Here is an 18,363-nt window from a genome sequence, read left to right on the forward strand (position 1 = left end):
TTTTATTTAGTTCTTACACTGAGCTATAACTAGGGGACTATGACAATAGGATTCTCTGTTAGTCTCAGCAGCTAGGCAGCCAATCTTAAAAAACTACATCACATACATAGTATTGCTCCTTCCCACTGTTCACACTAGCAGGCATAAAAGAGGAATGCTACACAGCCTTCTGGAGCCTTGAATCACAGCTGCAATGAGACTATGAATCCCTCTTCTTCCTCTTGCATTTTATCAGAACTGACTCCACTCTTTCACAGCTCTGCTGGATTAAGAATCAGTCATAGTCCCAATATTTTATCCCATAGTTACATAGTTTTTTTCTACCAGACAGTACATATTTTGAGAACATGTACTGAAAATCTTATGCAGCTTTTAAAAATCTCCCAAACCAAATATGGTGCCTAATATAGGGTATTTGATAGTATCCTCTCTTTTTATTTAATGAATGAAAATACTTAGGTCACTAATTAAGTAGCTGATTCATCAAACTTCAAATACAAGGAAAACTATCTTACCCTTCTGAAGTTTACAATTACGTATTTTCACAGACAAGTCATTTTTGTTTCTGCTATAGTCCACTTCTCCTATAAGGTTGATTCCAAAGATTTTGGTATATCTGATAGAAAAATATTTAGGCAAAAAGTTTACATATTTTTTCATTTGTAATGCATATGCATTACAGCTTGTCTTAATCATCTTTGAATCCCTAATGATTCCTGTAGTTTTTAGTATATAACATGCACGTAAATATTTGTTGAATGATTAAGTTATTTTTAAATTACCATGAAGTTTGTTAGCAAATTATAATTAATGAAGAAAAGATCAAATGCAAAACATTTTAATAGGTTGTCAAATATACAGTTATTAGAATTATCTAAATATCACTTATAAAAATCAGTATATCACATTAGATGATTCTATAAAATAAAAACACAAATCACACATTGACAATAACCCCTGCAGTCCAAGAATACCCCCATCAATACTACAAATTACAAACACATTTAAAAAAAGAAAGACATTATTTAGACATTTAAGCCAAAGTAACTTTGACTACACTAAATACATTCATTCATCAAGTACAATAAATTTAGCATAGTCACTAATACAATTTTAGGTGCAATTTCACATGCTTTCATAAATCTTCCAGTACAGCTCCTTATAGTAAAGTGTCTTTGTGCACGCCAATTTCATTTATATGCAGGTGCATTACACATCATACTTGAAACTATTTCACTTCATAATTAAACTTGTTAACATGTATTGTAAGTGAACACCAGGCCAAAATTTAACCCCATGATGACAAAGTTTAACAACTAAAAGTTTTCAAAGTATTTCCTAATTTATTTAATCACATGAATGCTATTTCCTCTTATTAGACACTATCAACATAAGTAACAAGAATTTAAACATCAAAAAAAAATGGAGACTCCAACCTTCCTAAAATATTAACAAGCATTTTAAGTAACAATACTTCACTCTGTAAGTAAAAAAGTAATTTCATTTTCATTGCCAAATTTAAAATATCAGTAATTTGAAGATGAGACTGAGGCCTAAAGTATTTGTACTACTTGTAAAACACAAATTTTAAAAATGTGCAGTAATTTGCTTGTGAATATGTAATGGAATGTTTTTCACAGTAATGTTCTGTTAAAACACTACTCTAAATGGGCAGCCTAAAAATAAACGTACCTTTACCGGCAAGAAAGTGAAAAATTAAGGCCTTTTTATCCTATCTATAATTGCTACCTGAACTCAGGAGTCAAATAGAGGTTATAATGCTGCAAAATATTATTTTTAACCTAATATATTGTCAGTTACTTTGTCTCAGCTCATTACCTTATCTGTACACAAATTCAAATGCCAGTTAACTTTATTATTGTTAAATGCATATTTTTCTGTATCTCTATTTTAATTAGGTCCCCAAACCCACCCCATCTAGACAGAATGCAGAAAATGGTTAGGGCTTTGCCTGATTGGTTCACAACTGTATATTCAGGGGCCGAAAATGCTTTATTCAGTAGACATCCACTAAGTATTTTTGAATGAATTAAGTAAAGCCCGGCCTCCATAGGCAACTCTACTTGTCTTCCCAAAGCACTGATAGACAATTGCTACCTCTTTACATGATCAAATTGACATTTTTTTTAAAGAAACTATAAAAAATATTACAGGATGTAGTGGAAGGATAACTGAGGCTACAAACATCAAATCAAGATTAAAGGCACTGGATAGGAAGATTATTACAAAGCACTGTAAACAATTTTAAGAGCAAATCAAGTTTTAAATTAACAAATGCCTAACTGCTAAAAGAGTACTAAAATGATGACAATGTTTTAAAAAGTGGACAAAATTTTTGCAATTTCACAAATAAAATTGTTTCATTCCATTTTCTTTCATCCTGTATTTTCTACAATATTCCAAATCCTAGAAACAAATGTCTTCAGTTGCATGAAAATAAAAATTGCAACTGAAATATCTCTAAAAATTCCTTTTTCTTAAGTTATATTAGGAATTTAATATACTGACATTATAGAGATAGTATGAAGAACATTGTCTTGGAAATCATAAAATAGTAGGTTACACTCAAAGTAAAAAAAAAAAGTTCTTATTCAGTTGAACATAACCTTAAGCCCCACAATAGGAAATTGTAGTGTAAGAGGCATAGTAAGATCGTTCCAGACACATTAAACAAAGAATAATGAATACTGAGTTGAAAATACCAAGCTCCATGTTAGAGCCATTTTAATATACACATTTTCACAACTGTTTCTTGCAAAACTATTTAGATAAAATATTTAGCACTTATCAATTTTTAATTTATTTCAACCTATGCAACTTCCCACCCATATTAAAATATCAATTAGTGTAAATACTTCATTATAAAACTATTATCCAATTTAAATTTTTATTAGAGAAATGTATTATTCACTATCCACAATTTTTTAAAAGTCCTTTTCATGAGTGCATTCCATAAGAAATACACTAAAATCATTATTTATGTTTCCTAGGGGGGAAAAAAACTATGATAATCCTATTAACTCAAACTATATCCTTATTATGCTTATTTCTTGAACATGTACATGTTTAAATATGCTTGGTAAATAGTGATCATTCTTCCCCACAGTGGTAAATTTCAGCATAATGTTAAATAACTGGGCTAGATAGTAAAATATTCACATGTAGATTACATAAATACTTACTCTGTGACATGTAAGGTTTACTAATAAAGTAACAGAAAATGGGTATTGGATAACAGTGATAAAAAAAAATGTAAACAGAATTAAATGTTAATCTCTTCCCTGAAAAACAAAAGATAAAAGCGCTTCTTGTTTTAGTAAAACAAAAGATGATCTACTGTATCAAAAAGGTAAGACACTGATTTTCACAAAACTGTATTTCCAAATATGGATAAAGAAAATCTGGAATAGCTGATTCACACTTTATTGAGCTAAAATGTGCAAAAAGTCTGGTAATACTTAAATTTATTAAATTCACTGTATATAGGCTGATACCATCCCATACAAAAAAAGCCTCTTAAGACTCAAAACTGTTAATTATCTGAGCTTAAGACTTATTGAACTACTGTCCAAGTAACAACAACAACAACAAAAGTCTATACTGTAGGAGAAAAAAAGTAAAATTAAAATTTTTTTTACTATTTACTAGGACTTGAAATTCATCCTCACAAAAAAAGCTACAGCCAATACTCATTTAGACAGTAGAGAAAAATATGAAGTCTCTATGAAAAATACTTATACTGACCCTAAGTAAAAAATTTAAAACAAATTTTGCTATAACAAAATGTATATGAATTTTAAAGTAATTCGGGTTTAATAGACTTTCTAAGCATAGAATTCACAGAGCATTTGGTACTTCTGTTTGTGCTCAGGTATTTGCAAAGTACACTTAGAGAGGTTGGGAAAGTGAGATAAATATTAAAAAATTGTGATACTTTCCTCCATACCAAAAAAAAGCTGCTTAGAATTAAAACTTGAATTTGTAATTCTAGGGGAAAAAGAGAGGGCAAAAGTCCAACAGCCCACAAATCTAAAACATTTTCCAGGAATATGACAAAACTCTTAACTACTTAGCAGGGTTATTAGTGAATCAAAGTGCAAGTAATGCTTTCATAAATATCTAACATATTTGTAAATTTAATTTCAAAGTTTTAAATGTTTTCAAATAATAGTTATTTTTTAAAATGGTGATATATGTGAAACACATATAATACTTAAAAAATCTAATTTTTCCAGGAAAAATGGCATCTCCGCCACCTATTACAAAAGTAAATCATAATCTCTCTCTGGAATAGGATATAAAACCATTTTGAGTAAGAGTGAAATAGAAGCATGGATTTAGATATGCACCAAATTCATAGTGATGCACTAATTTACACATAATATTTTTGGTAACACAATACTGGATGGTGTCCTTCACTACTTATTAGAATTCTGAGAATTCTTTTTAGCACAACATATATTTATACTAGTGCTGAACCAAATGGGGACATGAATTTTAAAAGAGAAAATTCTCAATAGCTATTTAAAGGAGAAATAAGACAAAGCTTCAATCATCTATGTTTTGAAGCTGCAGTTAGAGGAAACGGTATTTATATGGTTTACAACACCTTTCACAATGCAGTAAATATATATTCCAATTTTAAAAGAAAAATATTATGTTCCTGGCAAATAACTTCTCTTTTCTCCTAACCTTGGCAAGAATAATTATTAGTGACTAATTTCAAGATTTTTGTTGTTGTTGTTGAATTATCTTTCTTGTGAAGTATAATATATTGAAATAGGCATATAAATGGAAATTAAAGAGAAAATCTGCTTTTGGAATACAATGATTCTGAATTGCTTTATTAAGAAGCACCTTTTGATATGCTGGTCTGAACTTTTAATATAAAACCTAAACAGTACTTAACTGTTCTGAAGTAGAATTTTCTCCAGTTTTAATAACTTCATACATAGTAACACTAAGGACATCAATCTGTGCTCTCTAGATTTTTTTAAAGTCTTCAAATAATTTAATGAGTTTAGATATGGCTCATTGTCAAGGTTGGGTGGATAGAGATTTCATGACAAATTGGCTACAGAAAGCTAAATAAACTCTTAATGACTGAATAATGGTTTGCATTTTGCTTGAGCCAAACAGATGTTTAAGCCATGTACCACCACATTCCCTGCTTAACATTCCTAAGTTTCTTTATTCTTCATAGTTTTCTAATGAACAAATAATTAGTTTTCCTGAGTAAGATTATAAAAAAGATAACCCTTCTACCAAAAGTATAAAGACAAAATGTAGACTCACAATACAAATTTTTTACATAGCTTTACAAGTGCAGAGATATCGACTGCTGCTCTTATGATTGCCCCATCCCTTAAAAGACTGCAGCAAAGGATTCAATTGTCTAAAATACTTTGCAGCACAGTAATTAAATGCTTCAGCCCATAAACATATCCCTCATCTATTGTGTTGCTAGGGAACACATGAGCAAAATCTATCATTCGCACTTCTGCTTCTGAAATCTCTTGGCAACCAGTGGGAAGATGATAGAAAACTTTTTCCAGTTGGGAAAGTACATTTCCATTTAAATGTTCCTGTGACATGCTTTTCCACCCATTGTCTTGCTCTATATTTTCAACTTCCAATGAAGTCTGACTGTGATGCTTTTTTGAACACATTTTTCTGTGACGAGCATACATCTTGGACAAGCTTTTGCCTACTGAAGCATCTATTTTCCCATTCTCTGTAGAATTTAACACATGAAAGTTATTATTGTACTCCAGGACATCTGCGCCTGACAGTTGCCCTTTGGACAAAAACTTTTCTACCAAAGTTCTGTCATTTGATTTTGTAGTAGTTGGCCGAGATGAACCTTCATAAACAAACAGTAATGAACTTGCATAAAAGTTAAGCTGCTTCTGATTTTCAAACCACTGCAGAATATTTTCAACTTTCTGAATACTGGCAGCAACAGCATCTTTTCTTAAGCAGAATCCATTATGAAAAAACCTGGAAACTCCTATAAATAGGAAAATATTAGGATTATAATGAAATTATGAACTCGCTATCACCTGGGAAGTGAATTCATTTTAGATAGAATTCTTCAACTTTTTCCCATCACCCCTTGCAATTAACTGAACAGGTAAAATTCTAGTCAGAGAAACTTGGACCTCAAACTTAATTTCTAGTGTGGAGGACTCTCTTACTAGAAAATGACACTTATGTAAAGTTAAATACGTAAAGTGAAATAAACTACTTAGATTTAAAAAATTATTACACTAAGATTGGTAGTTTAGTTCTCTTTATATTCTCTTGAGGAATGTGATAAGATTTGCTTCATTTGCTAGTGTGAGGGATTTTTTAATAAGGTTATTTGTTTGTTAGAATCATACTCAAGAGCTAATCTAAAACCTAGAGTCAAATCACAGCCACTTGTAATAGCATCAACAGGGATCCCTGGGTGGCTGGGCGGTTTGGCACCTGCCTTTGGCCCAGGGCGCGATCCTGGAGTCCTGGGATCGAGTCCCGGGATCGAGTCCCGCATCGGGTTCCCGGCATGGAGCCTGCTTTTCCCTCTGCCTGTGTGTCTGCCTCTCTCTCTCTCTCTCTCTCTGTCATAGATAGATAGATAGATAAATAAATAAATAAATAAATAAATAAATAAATAAATAAATAAATCTTTAAAAAATTACCAACAGCCAAAATATCAAATAATGAACTATAATAAATCATTTTGTTCTTAATAAAGTTGATTAAATCAGTCTTCACAAAGTTAAGCTCTCTTTGGGGATCAACACTACTCCAGGTTGAATATGTTCTTCAAAATTGAGATTTTTACATGTTTTAACCTATCAGATTATTAATAATCTTTTAAGATTATTTATGCTTATTTTATTATATTTGAGAATTTATGGGTATATATAATTTGATTTCTGCTCTTAAATAGCTTGTTCCTCCACTCTGGGACAGAAATTACTTAAAAAAATATATTCATATTAGCCTGAAAAATATTTTAATAAAGAGCCAATTGAATATTATCCTGCTGTTGGTTAAGTAAACCAAGGCAAATACTGTTAAGATCACACGGTGTATGTTTGTTTTCTATATATAAAATAAAAATTTTTCTTCAAACTATTTACACTACACATAAACTCTTTCCCATCTTAGGCAAAGCTAAGAATAAGCGTTTAATAGAATAATATTTCCAGAAACCTATTAAGGTGTTATTGTTTTTGTAATAGCTTGGTTATTTTAGAAGCATGTATGTTAACAGGCTTTATTTTAACTGCTTCTAAAGCCATTTATTTATTATGTAGTTGTAGAAACTTATAATACACAGTTAAACCACACATGGGAGATTTCAATAAAAAAATACATTACATACAATAATACACATTTTAAAGTTCTCTTACATAACAGTATACAGTTTTAATACACTATGATTTACATATTAGGATTTGAAGACAACTCTAGTTTAGGACTTGGACTGTATTACTGGTTCACTGATGTCCATTATTTTTTTTATGTATAACAATAAATAAGAAATGAACTAAATGTAAAAGAAAGCATTCATGGATCCATGGTTTTGGTGGATTACAAACCAAGGATTATGATTAATGCGGTTTTATCAATTTAAGGGTTTTTTTAAGTTTACTTATGGATTGAATCACTATAACAAAGAAGAATTAAGATTGAAATTACTTTAGAAACATTTTGATAACTGTGCAGTAATAGTATGGTTTTTTAATCCTTACCATCCTTTAGAGTTTCTTTTGTTAAGCTTCTTCCATAGTGCTGGTTTTGTGTCTCATAGCTATCCGAATGAACATGATAAACCTGTGAGAAAAAGCACTGAATATTAAAAACTAATAGTTCTCGGCTATATGAGGTTTATGCAGCAATGCAAGGATAGTAAAAGACAGGAAGATCTACTCATATTTCATTCTAATGGATTTAAGAAGAAAAATATTGTATTGTATCATATCAATGGATGCTGAAAAGGCATTTAAAAATTTATATACTTGGGACACCTGGGTGGCTCAGCAGTTGAGCATCTGCCTTTGGCTCAGGGCATGATCCCAGTGTGGGGATAGAATCCCGCATCAGGCTCTGCGGGGAGCCTGCTTCTCCCTCAGCCTATGTCTCTGCCTCTCTGTGTCTCTCATGAAAAAATAAATAAAATCTTAAAAAAAAAAAAACATTATGAAAGTAGAAAACAGATCCAACACATGGATGCTTAATGCACTTGAAAAAACTGACATAAAATTATTTAAAAAAATGTATACCCTCTATTGATGAAAACTCTTTAAAAGGAGTTTAAGTGATGAATATTTCCAATGTGAAAGAATTATCTATAACATTATCAATCCACCAACAGCTAGCCTCAAATTTAGAAAAGGAAATAAGGAAGTATCTGTTCTAAAATATAAGAAGCTTTCAGAAAAAGTATTCTACCACAATTTTTTTTTATCATTTATCTAGTATTGTTCTGGAATTTCTAGCAAATATAAACTGACAAGAGAAAGGGTATAATAATTTGGAAAGAAGGAGATAAAAATATTAATCTTTGTAGATAGTGATTGTATATTGGAAAATCAACTAAAAAATTAATCAAACAATAAGAACTTGAGTACAAATTGGTATACAGAAGTAAGCTTTCATATATACAAATAACCAGTTAGAAAATGTAATGGCAGACCCCATTTACAAGTGCAACAACAAAGAAATAAAACATAGAGATAAACTAAATAAGTCTACATAAAGAGATCTTTAAAATATTCCTAAGACATACACACACACACTTAATGTTCTCAGAGAGGAAATTCAACATTATAAAAGATATCAATTCTACTTAGTCAACAACTAAAATGTGATTATAACAAAACAACTTTTTTAAACCATATAAGCAAATTCTGAAGTTTATATTAAAAAAATAAGAATAGGCAGGAAAAATCCAAATAAGAGTACTGAGGGAATAGCCTTGCCATCCTACTAGATACTAAAATATATTTTATTTATATTTTCCCACTTGATTGAAATATATGAAAAATATAATTATATATAGTGTACAACATGATTATTTGCTATAACACTGTATAATGATTACTAAGATCAAGATAATTAACACATGCATCACTTCACAGTTAACTCATTTTTTGTGCATGTGTGGTGAGAAGGCTTAAGATCTACTCTCAGCCAATTTCAAATATACAGTACTATATTATTAACTATAGTCATCATGCTATATATAAGATCCTCAGAACTTATTCATCTTGTACCCTCTGACCTACATCTCCCCACTTTCCCCACCTCTAAACCTCTAGGAGCCACCATTCTATTGTTTCCATGAAATCAGCTTTTTTTCTTTAGTTCACTTATAAGTGGTACCACACATCATTTGTCTTTCTTTGTCTGGCTTATTGCACTTAGTATGGACCCTTCAGGTTCATCCACACTGTTGCACAGCAGGATTTCCTTCTTTCTTGTGGCTGAATAATATTCCATTGTGTGTATGTCTGTGTGTGTGTGTGTGTACACACCACATCTTCTTTATCCATTCATCTGTAGATGACACAGGTTGTTTCCATATCTTGGCTATTGTTAATAATGCTGCAATAAACATTGGGAGTGCAGATATCTCCAAGATATTGAGTTCATTAAAAATATTTTTAGAATCAAATACATGAGAAGTTTGTATGTGATAATAGTACTTAAAATCAGTAGAAAAATATGGATTATTTATTAAATAGCCATAGTGTGATTAGGTAGTGAACTGGAAAAAATAAGTTGTATTTAAACTTTATACCAGAATAAATTCCAAATACATCAAATATCAAAATGCACAAAATGAAATGATAAAAGTGTCCCCACAAAGATGGAAGACTCCTTGAATAACTGATACTAGGGAAAACATTTCCTACCAAAACTCAGAAACTCCCTTTATATACATTGTTTTTAAAAATGTTCATAGTGTTTTTGCTATGCAGAAATCGACAGACACAGAGAAAAGGTATTTAAAATTTATATAATGAACAAAGGGCATGATTACTCTTATGGGAAAATGAACAAAGGATCTGAACAGTTCACATAACCCAATCAGCTCTCAAACATACCAGGAGCACAGCCCCTGCCCCAAACCATGAAAAGTTGTGTCTCAGACTTTGCCAAATGTCTTCCTGGAGCAAAACTGCCCCTGGTTCAAAACCACCACTCTATATATCAAGCAGACTGCCAATATCTACCAAAATATAAATGAATATAAGCCCAGCAATTCCCCTAGGAACTTGTCCCATAAATATGCTAGCATACTGGTGGAATGAGGTAGGCCTCTGTTTACTAATTTGTAATATTATTTAAAAATAGCAAAAGACTGCAAAAACAAAGGATTCATCAAAGGTAGTTAAATCGGGTAAAAAGGGTTAAATGATATAATAACAGGGTATAAAACTGTGGAGACATCTTTATGATTTAAATGGGAAAAAAGTAAGACACAAAATCATGTTCAAAGTAGGTTTTATGATCAAAGAACATAATATATGCAGTATTTGTATAAAAAATATCTCTGGAAGGATACACCAGGGAAAATATATAGCATCCTATGTGTAAGGTGACTTCTCACGGTATATGTTTCTACACTTTTGGAATCTGAAGCATACAACAATGTATCTTCTTAAATATTAATATATTTTTAAGAGATTCATTTACTTATTTTTGAGAGAGAGAGAGTCTGAGAGAGAGAGTCTGTGCACAAGTGGAGGGAGGTGCAGATGGAGAGAATCTCAAGCTAACTCCCTACTGAGCGCAGAGCCTGATCTGGGGCCCATTCTCATGACCCAGTCTTGGTCAGCAGCAAAGATATTTGTAAATCAGAAGATATACCCCAACTTTGAAAATATCTACATATGTAGCCAAAATTTTTTTTAAAAAATCTACTTTTCTTTCTTTTTTTTTTTTTTTTTAAATGGAAAGGAGAATTGGACAGGAGTAAGACAGACTAAGAACAAGACTTTTGAACAAGCAAAAGTTGGGGTGCCTGGCTGGCTCTCTCAGTGCGGCATGTGACTGACCTTTAATCTCAGGGTTGTGAGTTCAAGCCCCACATCAGACATGGAGCCTACTTAAAAACAAACAAAATGAAACACAAACAAAAACGAAAAACAAAACAACAAGAAACAAGCAAAAGCAAGTGCTAACCTTCCTGGATCATATTTCAATATATTAGTTGAACTTAAAATGTCAGGAGCAAACAAATTCAAGTATCTTTAGCAAAACACCTTTCTTATTAAGTCAATCAAGGAAAGAGTTATTTGAAAGGTTACTACCATCCAGTATTATATAGAAAAAAAAGATATACGGAGTCTAATCTTTAGACAATGCAATCAATACCAAAAGAGAAGAATCTTTTCCACAAGTAACTAGTAATCAGTGATTAAGAAAAGGTACTTCTCTCCAAAAAGTATTTCTTTGTCAAAACTTAAAGCTGTTGCCAAAAAATATACTGGAACATCTGAAAATTAAGTCATTTAAAATCTTAAATTATATGTTTTAAAGATATTTCAGGTAAGTTTCTATGAACTATATTTTAATTACTTTAGACTAATAAATAAAATAAATCCCTGTAATTACATAGGACTTGTTTTCAGAATCAATACAAAACTGGAAAATTAAACAAGAATGTATACAATAGTTAATCTATAAGGACACTACCTCAAAAATCAGGAAGTCCTAAAGCAAGTTACTGATATACTCACTTCTCTCAAGTCTGATACTTTAAGATACTATATACCCCACCTACCTACATACAGTATATTCCAGTCACCTTACATAAACTCCTGTTTCACAATATGGTCTACTTCTCAGTTTTCAACCTATTAGAAACTTTCTCTTGTTGCCAGTTCAAAAGACAGGTAACCCCTGCTTTTCAAAAGTTTGTGTTATGCCACTTTACTTTTACAAAAGAACTACATTAATATCTGTTTTTGCTAGTCAAAAGAGATCAAAAGAGGATTTTCACTTCTATAAAGAAAAGCAAAAAGTGAAAACAGCGTTTAATCAAATCTTTCATAGAAACACTCTACTTTCAGAGAGCAGGGAAAAACTGTACTATCTTTTCTAAAGTCACCCTATAACCTTCCTCTCTTGACTCCCTTGCTTTTATAGGGACTACTCTATTTCAACCTCTTTTGTAACAGATATTCCAATAACCCTTGTTATTAAATCAATGGTGAGTCTTCTTTTTTAAGATTTCTTTTTCATTTTTAAAGTCCTCTCTACACCCAGCATCCTGAAACCAAAACTTGTATGCTCCACTAACTGAGCCATCCCAGTGCCTCAAAATTCATCTTTCTTTTTAAAGATTTTTTCTTTTTTAATTTCAATTTTAGCTAACAGACAATGAGATATTGGTTTCTGGAGCAGAATTCAGTGATTTATCACTTACAATACCCAGTGCCCACCACATCAAGTGTCCTCTATAATACCGATCACCGATCTATCCCATCCCCCACCCACTTCCCTCCATCAATCCTGTTTGTTCTCTATCATTAAGAGTCTCTTACGGCTTGCTTCCCTCTCTTCCTTTCCCCCCTGCTATACATCTGTTTTCTTTCTTAAATTTCACGTAAGTGAGATTACATGGTATTTGTCTTTCTCTGACTTATTTCATTTAGTATAATACACGCTAGTTCCATCCACGTTGTTGCAAATGGCAAGATTTCATTTTTCTGAGTCTCATCATCTACACCATCTTGGGATCAATGTATAAATATAGTATAATTACTGAAAGTTATTAAAAATAAAGAAACCCTAGGGGTGCCTGGATGGCTCAGTCAGTTAAGTGTCCAACTCTTGATTTCGGCTCAGGTCATGATCTCAGGGTTGTGAGACTGAGCCCTGTGTCAGGCTCTAGGTTGGATGTGGAGCCTGCTTAAGATTCTCTCCCTCTCCCTTTGCCTCTCCCCCTGGCTCGTTCACCCTCTCTCTCAAAAAAATGTTTTTAAATAAATAGAAAGATACTAAATCAGCACAGAAAACTGGCAAATTATTCTACCTACACAACTTCTTCTACTACTGGTTGAGCAGAACAGAAAAATATTTAGATGTATTTTAAATATTTGATATATTTGGTAAACTTCAGTCTAGTCAGTGACATCAAGGGATTTTTTTGTTTTAAGGCAGACTTCCCTGGAGGGAAATTTTTACACTTTATAGAGTATTAATTCTAAAATTATCTAACTCGGGATCCCTGGGTGGCTCAGCGGTTTCGCGCCTGCCTTTGGCCCAGGGCGCGATCCTGGAGACCCGGGATCGAATCCCACGTCGGGCTCCCGGTGCATGGAGCCTGCTTCTCCCTCTGCCTGTGTCTCTGCCTCTCTCTCTCTCTCTGACTATCATAAACAAATAAAAAAAATTTAAAATTATCTAACTCTATTATTAGTTTATAAACCCACTATGACTAAAAAAGTCAAATTTACCACCTTCCAAAGAAATAAACTATTTGAGAAATTTAACTCTAACATTACCCTTATTAAAATTCAAGGTTTATCTTCCAATTTTAATATCCTAGAATTGTCTAAGCAAATCTATATTCACATCATTTTAATTTTTTAAAAATTTTTATTTATTTATTCATGAGAGACACAGAGAAAGAGAGGCAGAGACACAGGCAGAGGGAGAAGTAGGTTCCATGCAGGGAACCTGATGTGGGACTCGATCCCCGGACTCCAGGATCACACCCTGAGCTGAAGGCAGATGTTTAACTGCTGAGCCACCCAGGCGTCCCTCATTCTCATTTATCATCTCATACTTTAATCATAACCTTTCTCAGATAATTAAACAATATGTTAACTACTATATAAAGGAAGTTACGAGAACAAAAATAACAGGAACACAAATTGATCCAGTATGATCCCCACTAAAATCCTAATTGGCATTTTTTGGCAGGAATTGAGAATTACAACAATTCTAAAATGCATGTGTAAATTTAAAGATGATCCAAAATTAGCCAAAACAATCTTAAATAAAAGAAGAATAAAGTTAGAGCTGTTAAGATTTCTGATTTCAAAGCTTACTCCAAGGCTACATTAATAGACATTGTGGTTCTAAAAAAAAAAAATCTGCAAATCATACATTTGATGAGGGGTTAATATCCAAAATATATATGGTACTCATAAAATTTAATAGAAAATATAAATTGGGTACAGCTACTATGCAAAACAATATGGAGATTACTCAAAAAATTAAAAAACAACTACCATATGATCCAGCAACTCTACTTCTGGGTATATGTTCAAGGAAACAAAAACAAAATATCGTAGAGATATCTGCGTCTCCATATTCCCTGCAGCATTATTCACTATAGCCAAAATATGGAAACAACCTAAATGGCCACCAATAGATGAATGGATAAAGATATGGTGTACATATATACAATGGAATTATTATTCATTCATGAGAAAGAAAAAAATCCTGCCATTTGAAACAACAAGGATGCACCTTAAGGGCATTATGCTACATAAAATAAGCCAGACAAAGAAAGACAAGTACTTCATGGCATCACTCATGTGTGGAATCTCAAAAAAAAAAAAAAAAAAAAAATCAAACTCATAGAAACAGAGTAAAAAAGTGGTTGCTAAGGTCTGGGAGGTGGGGAAATAGGGTAAAGTGAGTAAAAAGGTACAAACTTCCAACAACAAGATGAATAAAGTCCTGAGGATCTAATGTAAAATAAGGTGACTAGAGTTAATAACATTGTAGTATATAACTGAGATTTGCTAAGAGAGTAGAATTTAAATGTTCTCACACAAGTAAAAGATAAATATGTGAGGTAATGGATATGTTAATTAACTAGCTGGTCAGAATCCTTTTAAATGTCTATGCATATTAAATCACCATGATGTACACTTTAAATATCTAATAATTTTATAGGTCAATTATGCCTCAATAAAGGTTAAATTTTTTTAAAATGTGATACTGGCATAAAGACATAATATGAATTAAAAACACAGAATTGAAAATCCAGAAATAAATTCTCACATTTATAGTCCACTTATTTTCAACAAGGGTGTCAAGACCATTTGATGAGGTCTTGAAAGAATGGCCTTTTCAACAAATGGTGCTGGGACAACTAGATATCCATATGCAAAAGAATTAAGTTTGTTGCCTTCCTCAAACCACACCCTCAAAATAAACTTAAAATGCATCACATAGCCCAATGTAAGAACTAAAACTATACAATCTTTAGAAGAAAAATAGGAGTAGATTTTCATTCCTTTGGGTAGGCAATGTTTCTCAGCTATAACACCAATGGCATAGGTAACAAAAGAAAATGAAAAATAAATTAGATTTCAAAATGAAAACTTCAAAGGAACTGTCAATAAAGTAAAAGAATGGGAGAAAATATTTGCAAATCATATATCTGATTAGGGATTTGTATAAAACTCATTAGTAAAAAGACAACCCAATTTAAAAATAGGCAAAGGGTTGGAAAAAACATTTCTCCAAAGAGGATATACAAATAAGATCAATAAGCACATGAAAAGACGCTTAACATCATTAGCCATTAGGAAAATGTAAATCAAAAGCATAGTATCTTTTACTATGTAAAAGTAAAAGTATCTCATAGATACTACTACATAGTATCTCATAGATACTACTTCACATCCATTAGGATGGCTATGGTTTAAAAAAAAAAGGCAGTGACAAAGGCTGCACAAGGATGTGAAGAAATTAGAACCCTCATACATCACTGGCAGGAATGTAAAATGGTGCAGGAACTTTGGGAAAACACTACAGCAGTTTCTTAAAAAGCTAAACTTAAAACATAAGACCCATCAATTTCAAACTTAGAAATCTACCCAAAGGAAATAAAAACATATTCACATGTAAAAACTTGTGCATGCATGTTCATAAAAGCATCAATAATAGCCAGAAAGTGAAAACAAACCCAATGTCTATCAATAAATGAATGGATAGGGACTTTCAGCAAGATGGCAGAAGAGTGGGAGACCTCATTTCATCTAGCCCCTTCAATTTATTTAAAGAACTATCAAAGTATTCTGAGCACCCATGAATTCACCTTGGGATATAAGAAAAGAGTCTCTGGAACTTTACAAGTAAAAAAGCAACCACTTTTTGCAAGGTAGGAGGTGTGGGGAAGAGAATCTGAGAGAAAATAGGGGAAAATAAATGGAGGGGAGAGCCTCTCTAAGCTTTATATAGCCCAGGAAGGCAAAATTGAAACCTTGAGAAAGTTGCTTTAGTGAGAGACATCCCTGGTGCTCTGGTGGTGAAATGGGAAGAATTCGGGGGGGGGGGGGGGGGGGGGCGGGGGGGGTGGTGGTGAAGGACAGTGTGGTCTCAGGACCCTTGGAGTCACAGAATTAACAGGGGTTCCTGAGATGGTGGAGTTCCCAAGCAGTGGAGCAGTGATACTGGTTAGGATCAGCAAATCCAGGGGAGACTCTCAACTTGGGTTAGCCATAGACTTCAAGCCCAGCAGGACGATCAGGGGACTATCTCTACCCTGGGAATCTGCAAAGGACTGGAATGCAGGCACCCTCCACCTCCCCACAGGGAGAGGGTTAACACAGGATCCTGACAGGTGGCCTCAGTGCCAGCACCCTACATAGTGCCATGGGGTGGGATACTCTGACTTCCCAGGGGAGGATCAGTGTGGGCACATACAGCCCCAGTTAAAAATGAGGACCTTTTGTCCCTGAGGGTTTGCTGAGGAGCCAGGCTGGAGACAAGGTGCAGCCATTTTTGTTTGGATTCTCTAAAGAGGCAAGGAAAACCTTCAGGAAACAAAAACACACAGGATCAGCTTACGCTGAGCCACACCTCCTGGCAAGGGGTTGTGCAACTCCAACCAGGCAAAGACATCTGAGAAACCAGGCAGCAGGCCCCTCCCCCAGAAGATCAACTGGAAAGAACAGGTGCACAGCAAATTTACAATTGCCACAAGACTGTAAAACTCTAGCACTAGGAGAAAAGCAGTTATAGAATGAATATATAGAATGAAGCTTTTTTCTCATGATTTGTTTATCTCTCAATTAAAAATTTTCCATTTTTTCCTTTTCAAATAGTTTCTTATTTTAAAAACTGTTTTTTAAATCTTTTTTTAACTTTCTTTTTTTATACTTACACTTCATAGATACTTCATTTTTGGCTTCCTTTCATTCTGTTCAATTTTATTTTTGTATATATATAGGTTTTGCTTTCCAATTTTGGGAAATATTGTCTTCAAGCACACAAACCAATACACATTTAGGAACAAGTGGATCACTGTGTTTTGTCCACCCTGTGAGATTATATTCTCTTTTCCTCCCTCTTTTTTCTTTTGCTTTTTCTTTGTTTTTCAGTTTTGCTTTCTGACCTCATTGGATTTGTCTAGTGTGTATTTTCCTTGGGTTGTGGTTGATATTTTTTAATCTGTTCACTTGTTCATCCACACTTCTCTGGACAAAATGACAAGAAGGAGGAAATCACAACAAAAGAAAAAATGAGAGGTAATACTATCTGCTGCAGATCTAATTGATACGATTTTTTTGTATATTTTTTTATTGGAGTTTGATTGCCAACATATAGCATAACACCCAGTGTTCATCCCATCAAGTGCCCCCCTCAGTTCCTGTCACCCAGCCACCCGATCCCCCTGCCCACCTCCCTTTCCACTACCCCTTGTTCATTTCCCAGAGTTAGAAGTCTTTCATCCTCTCTAGTATTTCCCACTCATTTTCTCTCCTTTCCCCTTTATTTCCTTTCACCATTTTTAAATTCCCCAAATGAATGAGACCATACAATATTTGTCTTTCTCTGATTGATTTACTTCACCCTGCATAATACCCTCTAGTTCCATCCACGATGAAGCAAATGGTGGGTATTCATCATTTCTAACGGCTGAGTAATATTCCATTGTATATATATACCACATCTTTTGCTGCAGATCTAATTGATACAGATTTTTTTGTATATTTTTTATTGGAGTTCAATTTGCCAACATATAGCATAACACCCAGTGCTCATCCTGTCAAATGCCCCCCTCAGTGCCTGTCACCCAGGCACCCCCACCCCCCACCCACCTCCCTTTCTACCATCCCTTGTTGGTTTCCCAGAGTTAGAAGTCTCTCATGCTCTGTCTCCCTTTCTGATATTTCCCACTCATTTTTTCTCCTTTCCCCTTTATTCCCATTCACTATTTTTTTATATTCCCCAAATGAATGAGACCATATAATGTTTGTCCTTCTCCGATTGACTTATTTCACTCAGCATAATACCCTCTAGTTCCATCCACGTCGAAGCAAATGGTGGGTATTTATCGCTTCTAATGGCTGAGTAATATTCCATTGTATA

General features: G+C 33.3%; 1 protein-coding gene across 2 annotated transcripts in view; it reads right to left on the minus strand.

Moving 5' to 3' along the window:
* Positions 1–822: 822 nt before the first annotated feature.
* The window catches only part of IPMK (inositol polyphosphate multikinase), a 46,193-nt gene continuing 28,652 nt past the window's right edge, over positions 823–18,363 (minus strand). For both annotated transcript variants that reach the window (XM_072756027.1, XM_072756025.1), the window contains exons 4-5: positions 7,767–7,848; positions 823–6,031 (exon numbers count right to left, since the gene is read on the minus strand). In XM_072756027.1, coding sequence (XP_072612128.1) covers positions 5,409–6,031; positions 7,767–7,848 — 705 coding nt within the window. In that variant the 3' untranslated portion in view covers positions 823–5,408. The remainder of the gene's footprint in view (positions 6,032–7,766; positions 7,849–18,363) is intronic.

This window comes from Vulpes vulpes, chromosome 4, assembly GCF_048418805.1.
Source record: "Vulpes vulpes isolate BD-2025 chromosome 4, VulVul3, whole genome shotgun sequence".
Taxonomy (NCBI): Eukaryota; Metazoa; Chordata; class Mammalia; order Carnivora; family Canidae; genus Vulpes; species Vulpes vulpes.